At 41.9% G+C, this 23,424-nt stretch overlaps 1 protein-coding gene across 1 annotated transcript; it reads right to left on the minus strand.

Moving 5' to 3' along the window:
* Window positions 1–721: 721 nt before the first annotated feature.
* Window positions 722–22,317, minus strand: LOC134450766 (NAD-dependent protein deacylase sirtuin-5, mitochondrial-like). The gene is made up of 10 exons (XM_063200744.1): window positions 22,228–22,317; window positions 13,342–13,454; window positions 10,954–11,087; window positions 10,240–10,383; window positions 8,616–8,697; window positions 6,357–6,444; window positions 5,709–5,762; window positions 3,694–3,817; window positions 3,347–3,462; window positions 722–2,848 (listed from the first exon to the last, which is right to left on the minus strand). The coding sequence occupies exons 2-10, from the start codon at window positions 13,433–13,435 to the stop codon at window positions 2,773–2,775; spliced, it is 912 nt and encodes a 303-aa protein (XP_063056814.1). The 5' UTR covers window positions 13,436–13,454; window positions 22,228–22,317; the 3' UTR covers window positions 722–2,772.
* Window positions 22,318–23,424: the final 1,107 nt, after the last annotated feature.

Genomic DNA, 23,424 nt, shown 5'->3' on the forward strand with positions numbered 1-23,424 from the left:
TGTGCATCTGCGCACACACACGCACGCACACACACACACACTAATTCAGACACACATGTGCACGCACACACACACACACACTGATTCAGACACACATGTACGCACACTCACTCAACTCAGACACACCTGCATGCAGCATGCACGTGTGCGCGCACACACACACAAAAACACACTCATTTGTACACACATGTACGCACGCTCACTCAAGGTAGACATACATGCATGCAGCATGCATACACGCACATGGACTCACACACACACTAATTCAGACACACAAATGCACACTCACTGAAGTCAGACACACATGCACATGCACGCACACATACAGTTTCATTACCATCTTTGTGGGGTACTCCCATTGACTCCTATATCCACTGCTGTCTAGGCTCATAATCTTCCTAACTATAAGCTGTCAATAAAGGCTTGCTTATGCACTTTTTTTTGCTTGTTTGGTCATAAACAACAAAAACAACCACAAAAAAACATATTTTGCCAAGTTAAAACCTTAATATGCACTTTTTTATTTTATCTTTTATGCTTCACATGGTTACATTACAGATCCCACACACACAGACACAAACACACACATGCACACGCACAGTTTAATACTTTTATTTGGATCTCCTCACACACACACACACACACACACACACACACACACACACACACACACACACACACACACACACACACACACACAGAGTGATTTGCCAGCCATTCATTTGAGTGAATTCATAACAGTTCCTTTATTCTGCCACTATTCAAGTCCCTTTTGATCACACAATCTTTAATGGCAAACAATTAGATCAGGCGTAGCCACGGTCCACCAGATAGTGAACACATACACACATATCAGCTACATATACACACAAAGAATTGTGCAAACTCATTTTTCTGACACTCCCTCTGACACACACACACACACATACAAACTCCACTTTTACACAAACAGACATTCCCTCTCTCAATCTGACTCACACATGCGCGCATACACACACACACACACTAGGTGTGGGTATTGGCAAAGTGTTCACGATTCAATTTGCATCACGATGCCACGATGCGATTTTATCATGATGCATTGCGATTCATATACTATTCTGATGCATTGCAATATTTATGTCAGTAAATGTGTTAAAATGCTGCTTATTTGTCAGTTGCGGTGTAGCATTCATTAAGTCAGTTCATTTTATTTTAGCCTTTTAGCTTCCACCACAACATAAATATTACCTGCTCTCTGTTGAACAAAATAATAATTTATTATTATCAAGTAATTGATTGTCATTAATCGATGCAGTATATCGGGAAAATAAGTATTGTGATATATTGTTATGAATCGATGCAGTATATCATGAAAATAAGTATCGCGATGCATCGTCATGACAAGGGCAGCTCGATTATGGGAAAAATAAATATCACGATTATTTCAGTCAGTATTGATATCACATTTTTTTTTATTTAAGAAAAACAATTGTGCCAAACAAATCACAATCTTCCTTCCTCTCAGCAGTGTGAGTGGAGAGCCGTAGAGAAACACACAGTAGTGTTCTGCATGAGCGTTGGGCAGTAAGTCTGCTCTGTACTCGTAATTGCTCAAGTGGAGGGAAATGTACTGTATTGCGTGTAACATATAGCCTACTTTTGGCAGTATAGAGAAATAACAAAAAATGGTTTCAACTCGATATTAAGAAATTTGATATCATTTCACAGCAATATTGATATCGCCATATAAATTCGATATATTGCACAGCATGACTATTTGCATGAATAGTCGTGACTATTTTCAAAAATTTTCCCCACACCCCTAACGTTCACACTTCACACACACACACACACACACCCACACCCACACCCACACCCACACACACACACACACACACCCACACCCACACCCACACCCACACACACATTTTTATGAGCAGACAGAGCAAATTCAACCAAGCACAATCATGTGATGACTATTTCAAGTGCAGCAGGGACGACGGACAGACAGACAGAGGTCCTGGGAGAGACGGAGGTGTGAACAGTAGGGCTGTAATGACATTGGAACGAACCCAGATCCCAGAACCCAGAACCCATCTTGATACTCAGAGTCACGATACTGTACCGTGATGTATGGAGGCAGTATCGTTTCAGAGTTTTGTTATCCTTCAGTCCAAGGTTATCTTCAACACACCGCGCTCTTCCGTCTTGTTGGTGCGTCTCTGAAGTAATCTAGTCGTAGGAAATGGATCGCACTCAATTTTTCTTCTTTCTTGTTGTTTTCTTTTTATTCTAACATTGCAGGGACTGACATTCCTTCAGTCCAGAAAACAACCACATGATACATTGTAGTAATGCTTCCAAGCTTCAAATGAGATGCATTTAATCATTTCAATTGTGGAGTGTATCGAACCGTAGGTCAAAAATCGTGATACGAACTGAACGTTGAGTCGAGTGTATCATTACAGCCCTAGTGAACAGAGGGGAGGAAAAAGAAAAGAAGGAGAGACAGAGAGACAGAAAAAAGCAAATCAAGAAAGAGAGAAAGAGTGAGGGATGAGAGGAAAGAAAGAGAGAAAAAGTGGCAAGGGAAAGGTGGGTAAAGCAATAGATGCAGCATAATGAAAAACGAAAAAACCCCAAAAAAACAGAATGAAAGGAGGTGTGAAAGAGATGAAAGCAGAGAGAGAAAAAAGATGGCGTAATGAAGAGAAAGAGCAAGAGCGAGAGAGATAAAGATGGCGTGATGAAGAGAAAGAGAAAGAGAAAGAAAGAGAAGAGGGCGGACAATCAGTTGATGGTTTCAGTCTCGTGACGCTCCAGAGCGGGGGGGAGAGTGCTGCCACAAGGCCCCTCAAAGTGGAACCTGTAGGAGAGAACACACACACACACACACACACACACACACACACACACACACACACACACACACACACACACACACACACACACACACACACACACACACACACACACACACACACAGACACACGCACGCACACATGCACAGAGGAAGAATGTGTGTGAGTACCATACTCTCATATGGGTGATTTTTTGTGTGTCCATCTGTGTGTGTGTGTGTGTGTGTGTGTGTGTGTGTGTGTGTGTGTGTGTGTGTGTGTGTGTGTGTGTGTGTGTGTGTGTGTGTGTATGAATGAATGAATGAATGAATGAATGAATGAATGAATGAATGAGAGAGAGAGAGAGAGAGAGAGAGAGAGAGAGAGAGAGAGAGAGACAGAGAGAGAGAGACAGGGAGAGTACTTTTTTACTTTTTGGGTATGCCTGTTTGTGTGTGTGTGTGTGTGTGTGTGTGTGTGTGTGTGTGTGTGTGTGTGTGTGTGTGTGTGTGTGTGTGAGAGACCTGAATCTCATGGTGGCGGGGGTGTCCTCCATGTTGAATTCTGCCACTGGAACTCCCCTGGCTGCCACTTGGGGTGCAAACATGGCTGCCGGGTACACTATGGATGAGGTGCCAACCTACACACACACGCACGCACACACATACGCATGCATAAGTAACTCACTCACTAACCCCAACCCACCCCCACTCACTCACCCCCAACCACAAGCACACACATGGCACAACACGTACACATACACGCACACGCACACACACAAGAGGCAGAGATCGCACACTCTCTCTCTCCCTCACACACACACACACACACACTCACACACACCCTCACACTCACACACACACACACTCACCACAAGACAGAGATCGCACATGTCCAGTTCCTGTTCCACTGCAGTCAGGATGTCAGAGTCCAGCGTCTCCCCAAACCACACCACATGCGGACGCAGGAGCCCGTTACAGCCGCGCACTTCACATCTGAAGAACACACACACGCGCACACACACACAGGCGCACACACACATAAACACACACATCAACACACACATCAACACACACACACACACACACACACACACACAAGCATCAGAAGCAGAAGCGGTAAGAACACACACAGTAAAAACAACCTTTGTAGAGAAAGTTTAATTTAGTGTAGAGTAGTTTTAATGGAAGGATGACGGGCTATTGATACTGTAGCAGTGAGCAGGGCCGCTGACAGCTTTGGCTGGGCCCATGACAAAGTTCTCTGAAAGGGCAACCCTTCCCTATACATTCAATGTAATGAAGACCCAATTATGGGCCCCCAATCTCCCATAACTAGTTCAGTAACACATGTTAGTAACATGTTAATAAAGCTTTTCAAGGGATCGTTATTGTAAACTTTGGAATCTAATCTAGAATCTAAAGTGTTACCCAAATTGGTTGTCCTGTCCGTATTGCAACAAGCCAACACTCCCAGTGACTCTATACCAGGGCATTGATCAGTGCTATGATTGGTCGAAAATGGGGCAGCCGTGGCCTAGTGATTGAGGAGAGGGGCTTTAGATCAGAGGGTTGCAGGTTCAAATCACATCCTTCCACTCCCCACCACACTCCATGACTGAGGTGCCCTTGAGCAACCCTACATTGATCCAGGGGCTGTAACTAATGCCCTGTACTTAAAAATAACTGTAAATTGCTTTGGATAAAAGCATCAGCTGTGCAATGTAATGTAATGCAATGTGACGTAAAACTATGTGAAGCATATTGTTTATTACAGAGCTGTATTCAATGAATAACAGAGGTGTAATGCCAGAGATGGTAAGAAGGTTTTTTTCAAGGGCGTTTTGGGCCTTTATTGAAAGAGACCGTGAAGATTTCACATGAAATTAGTGGAGAGAAAGAGAAGGTAGGGTTGGAAAATGACCTAGGCCGGATTCGAACCTGGGTGCCCCTGGGCATGCAAGCCCAAATGTGGGGGGGCTTAAGTGCGCTGCACCACAGCGCCCCCCGAGATGGTAAGATTCTAACCCTAAACTAACCAGACTATTGCCAGCGCTTAAGTGAGATGTCTGTCAGATCAGAACGATTGTGCAAGGCAGCATGGCTTCCCAGGCTAACACTAAACCCAGATTGAAAACGTATTATTATATATGATTCATGTAGTTGGCCGGACGAAATTTGGGAGAGTGGCTGACCATAGGCTATCAAATAGACTGATAATGGAATAAGCATGTTAATGTACGCCCATAGCAACTGTGACTCCTTTATCAAAGTAGGGGGTCAAGAGAAGTATAACTCCTAGCATTCACTTGACATCAACCAGAACTGATTTAGATCCTTGGTTGAGGAGCTGAACATCTTCAAAGCCCAAAGAAAAAGTGCTTATAGAGATACGCTGGATAGTAAACTTTTAAAAGACTTTGCATTGGAAATGCAATGGTGCAATAAACAAACCTTACCGTGGTCTGTAACATTATCACATTAATGTCAGTTCAGTCAGTGAGGGCTCATTCCATGTCAATACATGGATACATGCCGTATTATGATCCTGTACAATGAGGGTTTTATTATTATAAATAATAGATAAAAATAGACTGAGCTGAGCTGAGAGCTACACAATGTTGCCCCCTACTGGAAAATACTTGTAATTGCAAGCCAAACTAAGTGACTCAGTCTCAGGCAGAGTAGGCGGCACTACTATGCCCACAATACAAAACAGAAATTAAAACTGGACTAGAATCTAATTACACACGTAACCAAGTTAAGATAATGCAGTTCCTAATCGAAGTAATTAAAACACACAATACAAACAAACACACAATCACACACACACACGCACACACACACACACACACACACACACACACACACACACACACACACAAACCTGGGTAGTTGTTCAACTGGTATGCCAGCATCTTTTGCCTTCGGGTCGGGAGCACTAAAGAGACAGAACATAAAGTGATGTCTTCATAGCACAGGAAACTGACAGTACACATTCTGGAACACAGTGGTGTGTGGAGCTACAGACAGCAATTGGAAATGGAATATTGATGTATAAATAATTCTATATTGAAGACAGACTATCTGTGTGCGCATGCACGCAAGTGTGTGTGTGTGTGTGTGTGTGTGTGTGTGTGTGTGTGTGTGTGTGTGTGTGTGTGTGTGTGTGTGTGTTTGTGTACTTAACAACCATTATGGGGGACGGATGTCCCCACTAAAGTAGCAAAATTCTTGTCATGGTACTTTGTGGGGCCCACATTTTGGACCCCATAAATCTATCAGTGTTTTTATAGTAGTTTTGTGTGAAAAGTGTAAAAATAGTTCCTCACTGACAGGTTAAAGTAAGGGATTGTTTTGGTGTGGGAACAGTTTAGCATTCTTTAGCTACTGTTTGGGTTAATATGAGTGGAAGTCATGAAATGGGAGGAAATGAAATGAAGCCAGAAATGGGAGGGCCCCACAAAGATATTAAAGTGAGGATTTGGATGTGTGTGTGTGTGTGTGTGTGTGTGTGTGCGTCAGGGGTTCTGACCCTTTCCCTTCAAGCGCTGGGCAGATGGGGCTCTTGTGATTGGCAGCTATGTTTCCACATATTGTACAGCGTGTCTTGAAAAGGCTACCTGTGAATAAACACACGCACGCACGCACACGAAATACACGTAATGAAATACAAGTGGTTGATTTTGCTCAACAAATCTTATACTAAGTCACATATACAAACAGTTAGGCATGTATTCACGGGTAAAATGTGAGCCCTATTCTAAAATATTATCCTCCACTCTACTTTCCAGTTGAAAAGGTTTATATACACATTGTTTAATATATAATATTATTTATTTAATATTTAATAGGCCAGGGAGTCCTGGCCAAGAAGGCGGCTTAAAAAGTTATGTCACAATAAAAACACAAGAGACAAGATAAACCACAGCTACATCACATCTAAACAGAAATAATCTCTTAAAACAGAGTATACATAGAAAACTATAAGGCAGACAGCAAACAAGAAATTAAATGTAAAAAAATTACAGTGGTCGGTTAATGATGATTTTAGGAGGTCTTTAAAATAATTTATGGGTGGAAGAACTTCCAGATTTAGAGTGACTTGAAGTTCATTCCCAGCTTTTGGAGTGTAACGGAGGCCAACCAGCAGAGTGTGGCGTGGACTGTTAGTAAAGCTACCTCGTGAAGCCTCATACAGTATTGGTAGTGCTAGTCCTTTAGCTCAGCGGTATCGTGCTGTGCTTGCCATGCCCAAACTAGGAGGTGGCAGGTTCAAGCCCCAAGTGGCGGAATGTACAGGAACACCTCTGTTACGGGTTCTTATGGTGAAAAGGCTGTTTTTCCAAGTTCAGTTCTTGTGAGTGGAGTATGTAAAAGTAAACTTTACTTTAAACAGTATTTTGAAAAGAAAGCAAATGAATAAAATGTAGTTTACCCATTAAGGTCTCTCTCTCTCTCTCTCTCTCTCTCTCTCTCTCTCTCTCTCTCTCTCTCTCTCTCTCTCTCTCTCTCTATTTAGTATATACAAACGTATATACTGTATACTGTATATTGTCATGGCCCTAGTCATTGCAGGATTCCACCAGGACACTAGTTGTTAACTAATTCACTTGCTGGTTAGAAATGATTAACTGTCTGGTTCATCAGCAACAATTAGGGGCATTTTCACACCTAGACCTCTTTAAGTGAACCGAACTCAGTCCTCTTTAAGTGGACCAAAAAGTGAACCGACAGCAAAAGGACTCAGTTCTGTTTTCAGATTGTGAGTGTCTTAGAATAAGAACCGGCTAATCTTTCTGGTCCTGTTAGACTTTTGTGGTGTGTCAGTCCTCTTTTTGATCAAACCAGGTCCTCTAGAACTCTCTTTAAGTGATTACACCTACCCACAAGTGCAACTTGTCAGGACTCATAAGCGAACCGTACTGAGACCACGTCAATGAAGGTCTCAGTACGGTTCACTTCCAAGGGGTCTGGGTACACTTTGGAGCGTTCACATATGCACAGAAAATGCGGAGTCACAGGTCTGAGTTCACTTAAATGGCTGAAAGAGACCAGGTGTGAAAACCCCTTAAAGGGCTCCGCATACTTTAAGTGCGTAATTTGGCGCATTTGGCGCGAGAACCATTAAATTGTGGCAGACCATTCATAATCAAAAGCGCCATTTACAGGCTTTTGCTTGCATTTTCGGAAGTGTGCCCTCTGCTGTTCATGAGAGAAACGGCAGAATCTGTCGCAACTCGCAGCAGGAGTTCTAGAGATGTATAAAAATAGAAAGCCAAACACGGCTGCTGTATGGCTACTGAACGTCTGACTTATGACTTTCCACAATGAAACATAGATTTTTGTTGTAGCCTACATTGCCAGATCATTCCAAGACCATATGAGAGCATTGTTCTGGCTGCAGAATTTATAAATAGATCGCCAATCCCGACGTGCTTCTGAACAAAGTAAACAATTGTTTCACTGAACAACATTTAAGGGAGAAGATAAAATAACTATCTAAGACATTTTATTATCCTCAAAATGATGCAGGGTCCATTCTGTAGTACAGTAGCTGTAGCCATATTTCTTCGCTACTCCTGCTTTGTCTGCCTACATGCATGGTTGCTGGTGGCGCACACCAAGTTACAAAAAATGTGGGGTGCACGACCTCGCGCCGCGGCAGCTTGCGGAGGGGCGTGTGACGTCATTTTGAGCGCACCCCATCGTCGCCAGGGAGGTATGAATGAGGTTAGCGCCAGTTACTTTAACTATGAATCCGCCTTAAAGGCATGATTCTAAGCATGCTCACCGTGGATTTCCAGGACATGTTTGGAGCCAGCCCTCCGATGCAGCTCATCAATGTTCTGAGTGATGACCACCACAGATCGACCCTACAACGCAAGTCATACATTATATACCATTATATTACATTGTTACATTGCAGTCATTTCAATACAATTACCAAAGAAATCTTAGAAATTACATTTATAATACTAGAAATGCACTCATTTAGTGAAGGCCTCTGCAAAGGAAGCTGTTTGATTGTACATTTGACTATGTTACACTCTATTTTTATTATTTTAAGTCTTTCTGCCTACTTGTTGTGGAGTTAGAAACTGGAATGTCAAAATGTGCCCTGTCCCACAATTCAATTTACGTTTTTGTGCTATCCTGCTGATAAACAAACAAACAGACAGACAAACAGACAAACCAACGCCACCGAAAACATAACCTCCTTGGCGGTAACAAACCAGTTATGTTTTCAGGGACCTAGTGAGAGTGGGGCCACTCTGTCTGCATTGAGGTTGTGCTCAAAATTCTACTTGTGAACATTTTACGTTGACCAAATCAAAACAAAATGAACATATATTTGGACCCCATATAAAGCTATGAAGGTATTGTTTAATATCTCGAGCATTCATTTTTTTTTAGTACGAATGTATGTGTAGAAGTTTGGGTTACGGGGCGTGGTATGTCTCGGGCGCAGTTAATGGGGAGCCTGTGTGAGATTTTTAGTTGTTTATTTCCAGAATTCATGCTGCCCATTCACTAATGTTACCTTTTTCATGAATACTTACCACCAGCATCAAATTCTAAGTATTCATTATGACTGGAAAAATTGCACTTTTCATACATGAAAAGGGGGATCTTCTCCATGGTCCGCCATTTTGAACTTCCAAAAATAGCCATTTTTAGCTGCGAAAATGACTGTACTTGGACCATACTAGAAAATATGTGTCTAATACTGAGTAAATTTCATGTAAAGATCAAATTTGGCAATAGGCAGCCCAATTTCAATAAGCAGCATAGTTGCAGTACCTTTTTTGACCATTTCCAGCACAGTGTCCCTTTAAGAAAAAAAAATAAACAACTGGTATAGGAGACCAGCCTTGTTCTTTCCACTGGTACAACGTCGGTGGTCAACCTGTGTCCTTATCCAGACAGGCGTATGGGATGCCTTCATTTTCAAGGAACTCAAAAAGTCAGCTTTGTTGTACATTTCTATACATGTATCAGACAACACACATTGTTCCACCCCATTAGTACAGCATGTCCGATCTGAAGTCTTAAAGGGACACTGTGCAAGAAATGGTCAAAAAAGGTACTGCAACTATGCTGCTCGTTGAAACTGGGCTGCCTATTGCCAAATTTGACATTTTCATGAAAGTTTACTAAGTAATAAACAAATATTTTCTAGCATGGTCCAAGTAGAGTCATTTTTGCAGCTAAAAATTGCTATATAATTACTATGCCTCTACCAGGGACAGCAGTGGTTTTGCTCTGGGATGTCCCAATGGCAAAATGTCCTTTTTTAGTCAATGATGTCCAGAGTTCAGCTTTTTCCCTATAATGAATATGCACTTCACTCATGCGTGTGTGCGAGTGTGTGTGTGTGTGTGTGTGTGAGTGAGTGAGCTCGAGAGAGTTCTCACCTGTTTGGCAAGTCGTGCCTCACACTCAGCGATGGCGATGTGTGCCGGGTTGGGTTCCTTGGTCATCATGAGTTCACGCCGGTAATGGTAGAACTCCCACACTAGCGACGGAGAACGAGAGAACGCGGTCGGGGTGGCCAGATCCTGGAAACAAGAGAGAGACAGAGACAGAGAGTCGGGGGGGGGGGGGGGGGAGCAGTAGAGAGAAAAATACAGACAGAAGGGAGATTGAGAGAAAGAGAAGGACATGAAGACAGATCAAGAGACAAGAGAGAGAGAAATATAACTAGGACACCTGAAACAGGTACTATAATTTATTAAATGGCTGACAAATGACAAAATATTAATCACGTCGATGTAGGTAAAATGGTATTTTTTTCATAACCATAATCAGTTGAGGTGTGTGTATGTATGTATGTGTGTGTGTGTGTGTGTGTGTGTGTGTGTGTGTGTGTGTGTGTGTGTGTGTGTGTGTGTGTGTGTGTGTGTGTGTGTCTCTGTGTGTCGCTGACAGCTTTGGCCGGGACCGGGACAAAATCATCTGAAAGGGGCCCCCTCTCAATAAATACAATGTAATGGGGTCCCAATTCTGGGCCCCCTGTTTCCCTGGGCCCGGGACAACTGTCCCCTTTGTCCCTCCATGTCGGCTTCCCTGTGTGTGTGTGTGTGTGTGTGTGTGTGTGTGTGTGTGTGTGTGTGTGTGTGTGTGTGTACCTGTGCCTGCCATTTCCTCCAGTACCCCCCTGCTCCTCTGAAGGTGGGCACCCCGCTCTCCGCGCTCACCCCGGCCCCTGTGATGATGGCGATGTGCTGGGCCTTCGCAAACGCCTTGCGGAACTCTGCTAGGTCTGCACAACAAAACACACACACACACACACAAGCGTGCACACACACACACACACACACACACACACACACACACACACACACACACACACAGAGACAGACACACAGCGCACGCACACACACACACACACACACACACACACACACAATGCAGAATGACAAACTGCACCCAGCTTCTTGAGGAAACATACAGCTGCATGCTACAAAAAATATATATTATTATTATTTTTATTATTATTATTATTATTATTATTATTATTATTATATGCATGAAATAAATTCCTGACTGGTGATTTCACAAACACTGTATCTCAACTCAACAGGGAACAACTGTAGATGGGAAACCACCTGATCAGGTAGTGTGATGAAGTGGTCTGCACACTGTGTATTATTAACCAAAAATACTTTATTTCATTTTAGCATACGGCAACGTTTCGATCCAACAGAGGGATCTTCCTCAGGCAATGAGAACAATGGTCTGAGTTGACTTATGTCACATAAACTACAGGTAGGCTACCTGGCAGAAAGGTGAGCGCACCCTAAGGTGACAAGACTGGCATAGCATGCGCCTTGACGCGCTGGCATACAAATTCAAGACCAGTGATCACAACCGGTGGTCAGAAGAAAACAAAAAAACAGAAAAACAAAACAGATTAAAAAAAAGATAAAAAACACACTGCAAAGACAATCAGTCATAATAGTCTGCACAATCACGAATAAGGATTTTTTTGAGTGCAGAACACACATTACATGCATCAATATATCATAGCCTAATCATAGTAAGGGCTTCAAGTCAAATTCCATATTGACACCTTTGGGAGACAAAGTATTTATCATGTTAAATATAGTATGCTTCCCTTCTCAGTAGAATATTATCAATGTCTCCTCCGCATCAGGGGGTGGAGACCTGCTCAATGCCAATGTATTTACTTTCTACTTCTAAACCACCTTATCAAACAAAGTCTTTATACAGGGAAGCACAGTGAAAACTATGCAAGCACACAATAGGTGTGCGTGTGTGTGTATGAGAGAGAGAGAGAGAGAGAGAGAGAGAGAGAGAGAGAGAGAGAGAGAGAGAGAGAGAGAGAGAGAGAGAGAGAGAGAGAGAGAGAGAGAGAGGCAGACAGACAGACAGATAGACAGAGAGAGAGAGAGAGAGAGAGAGAGAGAGAGAGAGAGAGAGAGAGAGAGAGAGAGAGAGAGAGAGAGATTGAATAAGAGAAAATGTTGAAAGCGAGCGAGAGAGAGAGAGAGAGAAAAATAGTGATAAATAGTGACACTCCATGGTGAGCCTTTGGCCATGTGCTACTGTGGTGACTGGTGAGCAGTCCAATTTCAGCACAATGTAGTCACTGTTTACAAGCACGTACAGCCATGCTAGCTATTCATGCTATGCTATGGAGATGTAGGTGAGTGTGGCACTGGGGCATATACTGCTTCCCCCAGCACTTTAAAGGGACACTGTGCAAGAAATGGTCAAAAAAGGTACTGCAACTATGCTGCGTATTGAAATTGGACTGCCTATTGCCAAATTTGATCTTTAGGCTACATGAAAGTTTACTAAGTATTAACCAAATATTTTCTAGCATGGTCCAAGTACAGTCATTTTTGCAGCTAAAATGGCTATTTTTGGAAATTCAAAATGGTGGACCATGGAGAAGATCCCCCTTTTCATGTATGAAAAGTAGGGCTGGGCAACGTTAATGCGTTAACGGTGCGCTAACTATTGAGGTCAATATCGCCCGACAATTTTGTTAATGCTATAACGCAACAGGTTATTTTAATGTTTTTTTTTGGGTTTTTTTTGCCTTTTATGACCGTCCTTCGTGGCTTTTATTTTGAACGCGTCAGCACGCTTCTGTTGCTACTTCTAGTGACTGCTGACACAGAGAAGAAGAATGTCTAGAAAAGTAGGCAAAACAAAGCAGGCATAGCCTACAGAAGGACATCAACTTCTGAATGGACATTTTCGGTACACAGTTCTACAGAATTAACAGCGATACACTTCACAGGGCCGTGTGTGTGTGTGTGTGTGTGTGTGTGTGTGTGTGTGTGTGTGTGTGTGTGTGTGTGTGTGTGTGTGTGTGTGTGTGTGTGTGTGTGCAATCAGTCCTCTGATCAGTTCTTACTGACTACAATGAAATTTGCTTCCAGCACTATTTGGATCTGCAATGCTGTCTTTCTGATGAGATCCAAATAAAAAATATTAAAATATGTGTGTGTGTGTGTGTGTGTGTGTGTGTGTGTGTTTCTTACTTGAGCTGGGTCGTGTCATCTCTAGTCTCGGCTGGCCTCGTCCAGTGCATAGGTGGGAGGTCAGCGCCCTGCAGGTCAACCGGCTAACAAGCATCGGGAAAGACACTTAGGCACTGCAGCACACACACACACACACACACACACACACACACACACACACACACACACACACACACACACACACACACACGCAGAATTAGCAGATGAAGTCTTACCTGCCAAGAGGTTGCTGAAAAATGCATGTTCATTTCCTGCATCCTCTTTCATAGTACAAAACAGAGGGCGGAGCTGACTGAGGTCATAATAACCAGTTTGTGTCATTCACACACACACACACACACACACACACACACACACACACACAAACACACACACCTATGCCTTTGTTTTTGTCTGGGTCATTTCACGTGAAATCAGACACTTTGGGACCCAACCGACACGGATTTCAATCATACTTGCTGTGCCTGTTTAGTAGCAAGGTAGCACCCCAGAACTGCATTTTTGTGAATCTGACACCAATATTAAGGGAGAAACAGACTAGCAAAGGTTTACATGTGAGGGTAGGACACTATGCATTCAGCCTTGATTATATCAGTCAGTGTAAGTGACAAGATGCCTGTGGTGTTGTTTGAAAGCTCTTTTCTGGCTCTACAAATTACTCAAACAGCATGGAATACAACAACCTTCAGAATATGAATTATGTAGGGCTGGGCAACGTTAATGCGTTAACGGTGCGCTAACTATTGAGGTCAATATCGCCCGACAATTTTGTTAATGTTATAACGCAACAGGTTTTTTTAATGGGTTTTTTTTGTTTTGCCTTTTATGACCGTCTTTCGTGGCTTTTATTTTGAACGCGTCAGCACGCTTCTGTTGCTACTTCCAGTGACTGCTGACAGAGAAGAAGAATGTCTAGAAAAGTAGGCAAAACAAAGCAGGCATAGCCTACAGAAGGGTCATTTCACGTGAAATCAGACACTTTGGGACCCGACCGACCCGGATTTCAATCATACTTGGTGTGCCTTTTCAGTAGCAAGGTAGCACCACAGAACTGCATTGGTTTGAATCTGACACTAATATTAAGGGAGAAACAGACTAGGAAAGGTTCACATGTGAGGGTAGGACACTATACATTCAGCCTTGAATATATCAGTCAGTGTTAGTCACAAAAAGATGCCTGTGGTGTTGTTTGAAAGCTCTTTTCTGCCTCTACATATTACACAATCACCTTGGAATACAACTACTCTTAGAATATGAATTATGATAAATTGAAAAATTAAAAATTGAATATCTAAAAAACTTATATTTTAAAATGGCCAGTTCCTTGTCCAAACGTAGCCGGCAATGTCATGAGCAGCACCTAAAATGCTGGTGTTCGGTTTGTTATTCATTTCAGAGAGAATTTGACTCACAAATATGGCGTCATACAGACCACTTACTAATAATATGGTAATACCATAGTAGCATCACATGACAAAACAAAAACAAAACAAAAATGGTCAGTGTCCATGGTCCCAGGTTTCAGAAACTAAGGCAGATGTCCATTTATACACACCAAATGATGATATGTGAATGTTTGAACATTCCTTCTCTGTGTACCTGTGCCATCTTCCCTTTACCGTACTTTAAAGAGATAATCAATGGCTACACTCTCATTTTGTACTCTACCAGTGCATTTGAAGCAACAGCTGTGTCTTTTGTAGATAATGTATAAGTACGTCCCGTTGCAGTTACAGGTTCCACTACCAGAAGCACATCCTGATGATCCATGACAAGTCTATCTGGTCTGAAGGGAAAAGTGAAGGATGGAGATGGCCCATGAGGATGCAGGAAGTTCAGTTTCACCTCTCCAGTGCTCGGCATACATTCCTCAGCACATGCTAGCCACCAGTTGCCATCATATACAGCTACAACATACCCTTTGATGCTTGAAAATGTAACACATTCCTTTACTGAGCTCACTCTTTCAACTCTGCCTTCTCTGAATGCTCAAAATGGCCTAACTTCCACTGTGGGTTCCCTTAGGGTGCGCTCACCTTTCTGCCAGGTGGCCTACCTGGAGGTCATGTGATATAAGTCAACTTAGACCATTGTTCTCATTGCCTGAGGAAGATCCCTCTGTTGGATCGAAACGTTGCCATATGTTTAAATGAAATAAAGTATTTTTGGAGTTAATACACAGTGTGCAGACCGCTTCATCACACTACCTACTACTTTTTGTCTAGCACCTGGACAACTACCTGTGGATGTGCGCACCCTACCTCCAAACACTAACTTCCACTGTGTCCATTGACAATGGGCAGAAGCTGTGTAGTTTTTGAGTACCTGGAATAGTTCTTGCAGATTCAAACCTTTTCAACAGGTTCTCAGCTTCATGATGGTACATCTCTGTTGTGGCAAACTGGCAATGGATGTTCTTGACATTATCCTTGACTGACTCCCTTGAACCAGGAACGTTTTTAAAACTATAGTTTTGTAATTCAAGATGCTATTCAATCATTTCACTGGAACAACCAGTGCAGGCCACAATCCATCCATTTGTATGCTACTACCAAGATCAGTTGAAACTGGGGAAAAAAACTGTTTTGTTGTTATTTCAGACTGCAACATTCATGATACAATTGCTGTACATCTGTTTCAGAAGCTCCTAATTCAGTTCCTCAGTGACACTTCATCAATGACAGAACATCCAAAGAAGATCCTATATTTTTTCTGATGGCTGTGCTGCACAATATAAGAACCTTAAAAACACAACAAATTTGTGCCACCACGAGGCAGATTTTCACATACCTGCAGAGTGGCACTTTTTTGCCACATCACATGGCAAAGGTCCATGTGATGGCGTTGGAGGGACAGTTAAATGGCTTGCTGCACGAGCAAGTCTGCAACGTCCTATTGACAATTAAATTGTAACGCCATACCAACTGTTTGAATTTGTCAAGGATAATGTCAAGAACATCCATTGCCAGTTTGCCACAACAGAGATGTACCATCATGAAGCTGAGAACCTGTTGAAAAGGTTTGAATCTGCAAGAACTATTCCAGGTACTCAAAAACTACACAGCTTCTGCCCATTGTCAATGGACACAGTGGAAGTTAGGCCATTTTGAGCATTCAGAGAAGGCAGAGTTGAAAGAGTGAGCTCAGTAAAGGAATGTGTTACATTTTCAAGCATCAAAGGGTATGTTGTAGCTGTATATGATGGCAACTGGTGGCTAGTATGTGCTGAGGAATGTATGCCGAGCACTGGAGAGGTGAAACTGAACTTCCTGCATCCTCATGGGCCATCTCCATCCTTCACTTTTCCCTTCAGACCAGATAGACTTGTCATGGATCATCAGGATGTGCTTCTGGTAGTGGAACCTGTAACTGCAACGGGACGTACTTATACACTATCTACAAAAGACACAGCTGTTGCTTCAAATGCACTGGTAGAGTAAAAAATGAGAGTGTAGCCATTGATTATCTCTTTAAAGTACGGTAAAGGGAAGATGGCACAGGTACACAAAGAAAGGAATGTTCAAACATTCACATATCATCATTTGGTGTGTATAAATGGACATCTGCCTTAGGGTCAAAGACGAGACGTGCATTTTTTTTGTTCCGCACTCATTTAACTATCAAAAAAGTAAATGAATGAATTTTGAATGTTATGCTGATAAACAGCATAGTCTGGTTTCTCATTCCAGTAACATTTAAAGAAAAATAATTGTCAATTTATGTGTGAAATAATCTCATAAAGTGCAAAAATGTCATTCAGTGTAATGGTCCGAACTTAAAAATCATCAATACATCCTTGAATAATTATGCAAAATGACGAACAAAATTCTTTTTTCACTCTCTGGGCATAATTCTAGAAGTGTTCTGAAAGCACGTTTCATTATTATTTTGTTTTGATACTGTATTAAAATCATCTGGGGACTTTTGTCCCGGATGTTCAATTCCTTAGATATCATTCAGTGTAATAAGATCAACATGGTGCTTTTAAGTCAAAATAAAAAATGATAGTCACACAACAATATGTGACATCATCAAAAGGACCCCTAGGGACCCCTTAAGTGATGATGCAAAGGGAGAGTCTTGTTCTTCAATAGTCGAAAATTCTGTATTTTTATCTTGTGGTAACAGCGTCCACAAAAACAGATGTCATTCAGTGAAATGTCAAAAAATACTCAGATATTCATCCAAATAAGCATATTTTCTAAATACACATAGTAAACATTGTGGGTCAAAGTCATTGTCTCATGTAGGTGACTAACTGAGTGCTTGTAAAAAGGTAAAAATAAGGTGAAAAATATTTGGTCGTCCTTCAGTGTAAGAGATGTCATTCAGTGACATGCAGTCTAAGGGTTACTTCATTCAGTGTAATCAGTTCATAGTTGTATATTAAGAATCAAAATGGCAATATAAGTTGCAATATTACTATAAGATACAATAATATGATGATACTACTTGAAATTATGACTTTTATTGTTATTTCCATTACAACCTTGTTATTACCATGTAGCAACCATATTACTGGGTAGATTCTGGGATTTTGGAAGTTGTACATGAATTATCAGAACACCCTAATCGAGATCCCCCGAAATATGCAGGTCAACAGACAACATTTTCTTTTTTATTGTTTTAGGCCTAAGTATAGCCTACTATAGCCTACCTCTAAGCTTGTGATCTTGGAAGTTTTTCAAAACACGTTTTAATGCCCCAATATTAAGTAAAATGCCAATTATTTGACAACATTTATTTCTGTTGTCACTCGTTCAGGACGTTGAGTACTGTAGTATGATGGTAACAATATGATAGCAATGAAAAATATAGCTGTTTATATAGGCTTTTTTGCCAAGGAATCATTCAGTGTAATAGTTGTGGTCATTCAGTGAAATGCACATTTTTATGTGAAAATAAAGTCAAATTCTTACGAAACTTATTTGTTTAGCACAACACATGCGGGGGCATACAACAAATGAATAATTGTGTATTTTAAACTGATTTTCTCTTCCGTGGAAAAACTTCTTAAAGCCAAATGGGTGAAATGCACTCGGTGAAAGACTACAAACACTGCAAAAACTATTTGCAAATGCCTTTTACTAGATTTTTTTAGGTTTGATGAAGACCTTAAATATAGCCCTTTACTATGTTATGTAGCTTATTTCAGTTTTTTAACGTCATCTATATGTTTTTTGCATTATCAACTGTTTAACACCGTATTACACTAAATTACATTTTATGGTTAAAAATGGGGTAAAAATGCATGTTGCATACTATTTTCTGAACAGAAAATAATAAACTTAATCACTCTACACTCCAATGTACCCAAAAAAAGTTGAAAAATGGTGTCAGGGAACAGTTTTACTTTTTGGAGTCCTGAAAACCCTGTTTCGTCTTTGACCCCTTAGTTTCTGAAACCTGGGACCATGGACACTGACCATTTTTGTTTTGTTTTTGTTTTGTCATGTGATGCTACTATGGTATTACCATATTATTAGTAAGTGGTCTGTATGACGCCATATTTGTGAGTCAAATTCTCTCTGAAATGAATAACAAACCGAACACCAGCATTTTAGGTGCTGCTCATGACATTGCCGGCTACGTTTGGACAAGGAACTGGCCATTTTAAAATATAGGTTTTTTAGATATTCAATTTTTAATTTTTCAATTTATCATAATTCATATTCTGAGAGTAGTTGTATTCCAAGGTGATTGTGTAATATGTAGAGCCAGAAAAGAGCTTTCAAACAACACCACAGGCATCTTTTTGTGACTAACACTGACTGATATATTCAAGGCTGAATGTATAGTGTCCTACCCTCACATGTGAACCTTTCCTAGTCTGTTTCTCCCTTAATATTAGTGTCAGATTCAAACCAATGCAGTTCTGTGGTGCTACCTTGCTACTGAAAAGGCACACCAAGTATGATCGAAATCCGGGTCGGTCGGGTCCCAAAGTGTCTGATTTCACGTGAAATGACCCAGAAGGACATCAACTTCTGAATGGACATTTTCGGCAGGGGCGGTTCTAAGGGGTGGCAGGGGGTGGCATTTGCCCCCCCAAGAAATATGATTGTGACCAATAGCCTTAATGCTTGACATCATTTCAGACATAGAACTTTAGGTTGCAGGGTTTCACTTTAAGGGATTCACTGTATCACATAAGTGTGTGTGTGTCGATTATATAGTGTTTATAATTTCCCCTTAGTATAGGAGCATGCCCCCCTGAAATACACTTCGCCACCCCTTTGCCACCCCAAGAATAAATGTCTGGAACCGCCCCTGATTTTCGGTACACAGTTCTACAGTCCTCCTTGCGCAACGCTCGAGCAGCATGTGGCTCGCCTTTGCAGCTCGCAAGGTTATTGTACGGTCAGCATGAAAAGCTAGTCTACTGATATGCTGGCCGTCTATCAGCTGTCAATAACGCCACGCGGACTTACTAAAGCCCTGATCAAAAAGCGGATAATACATTCCTCACGCAACGTTTTGGTTTCTATGATACATTGAAAAATTTAAAATTGAATATCAAAAAAACTTATATTTTAAAATGGCTGGTTTCTTGTCTAAACATAGCCTGTAAGGTCATAAACAACACCTGAAAATGTGGTGTTTGGTTCTTTACTCATTTCAGAGATAATGGGACATAAAGGTTGAAATGAGTTGTAATGAAGTAGTAATAGAGTAGTGTCAGGGACAGGGCTGGACTGGCCATCTGGCATTTACCGGGCATTTTCCCGTTGGGCCCTGCACCCATGTCGCTCCCTATTCCAGGTATTCAAAAACTACACGGCTTCTGCCCATTGTCAATGGACAAAGTGGGACCATTTTAAGCATTCAGAGAAGGCAGGGTTGAAAGAATAAGCTCAGTAAAGGATTTTTAAAAAATATTCAAGCATCAAAGGGTATATTGTAGCTGTATATGATGGCAACTAGTGTCTAGCATGTGTTGAGGAATGTATGCCGAGCACTGTAGAGGTGAAACTGAACTTCCTGCATCCTCATGGACCATCTCCATCCTTCACATATTCCGATAGACATGCTGTCATGTGATATTACTATGGTATCACCATATTATTACTAGGCCTAGGTGATTTGTATGATGCCATATATTTGAGTTCCACTGTCTCTGAAATGAATAACCAAACACCAGCATTTCAGGTGTTGTTCATGACATTGCAGGTTATGTTTAGACAAGGAACTGGACATTTTAAAATATAAGTTTTTTTGATATTCAATTTTTATTTTTTCAATTTTTGATAATTCATATTCTGAAGGTTGTTGTGTTCCATGCTGTTTGTGTAATTTGTAGAGCCAGAAAAGAGCTTTCAAATTACACCACGGACACATTTTTGTGACTTACACTGACTGATATAATCAAGGCTGAATGCATAGTGTCCTACCCTCATATGTAAACCTTCGCTAGTCTGTTTCTCCCTTAATATTGGTGTCAGATTCACACAAATGCAGTTCTGGGGTGCTACCTTGCTACTAAACAGGCACAGCAAGTATCCGTGTCGGTCGGGTCCCAAAGTGTCTGATTTCACATGAAATGACCCGTCTGCCATATTCCTCACATTTATTTATTATTTCATAAACATAACCACGTTCTTGATGGTAAGAGGGGCTGAAGCAAAGAAAGAACATTTTCTTATTTCATAGATTAATCTATTAATCAATTAATTAAAGTGTCATAAAGAAGGTCATTTTGGTCGAGTCATTGTCACAAAATTAAACCTTTGGCTACAACGCGAGAGTGTGAGGCAATTTTATCTTTCTTGTATGTGTTGCATTCAGTCGCCAGTGTCTCCTCTCCTGGTGTGAATTTCCAAGGCCCACTTGGAATACCTTCGGGACTGACCAGTGGGCCCCAGCCCGAAGTTGGAAAATCACTGACTGGACTAATGGCCTATCTAAACTGCTGATTCTTACAGCGCGAAAAAAACTGCTCACGGAAACATTTTCACCTCGAGATAGGCCCACGGCCCTTTCTGTGTGTCTGATCTTTTGTCTGTCGAGCCTATAGGCCTAGGGGTGGGGAACCTTTTGTCATTCAAGGGGCCACTTCAAATTCCTCCAAGGGCCGTCAAAGTGCTCCAAGGGCCACACTTTGAACACAAACCAGGATTTCTCCCTGCACTTATGGGCTATATTGGAGGCAGACAAGTTTAAAACAGACCCCACCTTCTCTTGGTCCCGTGGATATAGGCCTAACTTAATTGTATTGCAATTGTAATGTCTAAGATTCCTTTACAAAATATGTCATATTTCATGTGAAGCGGCATGATATTGAAATTATGTCGGAGACTGAATAAAACGGCCTCAAGGGCCACAAACGGCTCTCGAAACATAGGTTCCCCATCCCTGCTATAGCCTATGCGATTTTCTCCTTGTTTCTAAATGGTCAAAGCTGGCTGCTGGGAGCGAGTGACATAGCATACTGTAGGCTTTAGCTAATGGGTTGGTATGGTGAAGAGTGGACACTCATGTTGCTGTGACGGACATTCACCTGACGTGAGGTTATGGGGAAGTTGGCTATGTGACTTCAGTGGACAATGGTCCTTGTGTGTGGGTAGGTAGGTATGCTATTTCAGAGCAGTGGCCAACAGATTTGCACGTTCGGTTGGGTGCCAAGTTGCAAGACGACACAATGCCATTAAATAATCTCGAAACTTTTCCAGCGTTCCATTTCGACCTTGCTACTTCTCTTCACCGACAGAGCATGTTCCGACCTCTGTGATACTGTGTAACCACTACTGAAGACAGGTTGAATCAAGCAGTAACGAATTAGCCTGCTCGTTCCTGACTGATTCTCTGTAACGTTTGCTAACTAAATGAATAACGCAGCTGCGGAGGTTAGGCGGATGCTTCTGCATTATGTATCTGCCTTAATCTTACCTTCCAATCAATCCAACAACGCTTCCACTTGCACCAAATCCACCCCCCGTCTACCAAATGTTTACACGGAACTCTCGGATCGGAACCAAACGACAACCCTCTACACAGCGGCTCTAGAAACGAAATCCTATTGGCCAGAGATGAGGAATCAGCCAATCACAGCTCAGTGCGCTTTTTTTTCGGCGAAGGAAAAGAGAGTTTGCCCGTGCGTAAATCGTTGGATTGAAGAAAGGGCTCCCTCTGCTGTCGTAAGACTGCAGTGATGAGTCAGACCGTTTCAGAATTTCCTTTGGAAGTTAACAAAGCACAGACGTGATGGGACCCACGTCTCAGATGTAATTGTATGACGACACCAGAAACTTCCACGGTCTTCACCAGACCACTTTTCTTCCTTCTGTTCCACTGAAATCTCACATCCTAGCCTATTGCCACATGACACCCGACTGAAAAGAATCTACATAAGGAATTTGTGTCCCAAGCTATTTTATGTTTGAAATGTTTTACATGACTCCAATAAACTGACTGCAATTTCATTTAGAGAAAGGATGTCTCTCTGCCACAAGGGCTGAAGCGCAGACATCCAGTCCAGCAGTATACAGGCTGGTCCAAAAACCAAAAGAGACTGAAAAGCAGCTTTTCCCCAGCTGCTAGCACTGCATTAATGTATGCTACACACTTTTAGTTTTAGACCCACATCATGAATGTGTATGGTTGTAATATGTGTAGGTGGGTATGTGAGGTTTTAATACCGGTGTGTGTGTGTGTGTGTGTGTGTGTGTGTGTGTGTGTGTGTGTGTGCGTGCGTGCGTGCGTGCGTGCGTGCGTGCGTGCGTGCGTGCGTGCGTGCGTGCGTGTGTGTGTGTGTGCGTGTGTGTGGCTTCATGGCTCTCTATACTCCCACTCCCATATCAATAATACCACACGGTTTACTTACTTTCATGCAATAAAAATTGTCTCTGCCCCTCCCTCACCTCCCCCACTACCTCCATTCTTGTACACAATCTTGTCACCACCCGCACTGACTACTATACTTATCTATCTCCTCTGTGGTCTCCCTCAAAAATCCCGATGGCAGTCAGTTGAAACACACGGGATAATCACAACAAACTAATTGTATCCACAGCACAGCAAACGGTAGGCACAGCAAACCATAATCACATATATATAACCACAGCAAACCTACATTACATTGCCCCT

This window comes from Engraulis encrasicolus, chromosome 6 (genome assembly GCF_034702125.1).
Source record: "Engraulis encrasicolus isolate BLACKSEA-1 chromosome 6, IST_EnEncr_1.0, whole genome shotgun sequence".
In the NCBI taxonomy this organism is placed as follows: Eukaryota; Metazoa; Chordata; class Actinopteri; order Clupeiformes; family Engraulidae; genus Engraulis; species Engraulis encrasicolus.

Excerpts from the sequence above, each read along its gene's own strand:
- LOC134450766 (XM_063200744.1), bottom strand. The coding sequence starts at position 13,435 with ATGCTTGTTAGCCGGTTGACCTGCAGGGCGCTGACCTCCCACCTATGC. Across the intron at positions 5,763-6,356 it reads CCAGCGCTTGAAGGGAAAGG|TGCTCCCGACCCGAAGGCAA; the intron begins GTCAGAACCCCT and ends CTGTCTCTTTAG. Across the intron at positions 3,818-5,708 it reads CCAGTTGAACAACTACCCAG|ATGTGAAGTGCGCGGCTGTA; the intron begins GTTTGTGTGTGT and ends TGTGTTCTTCAG.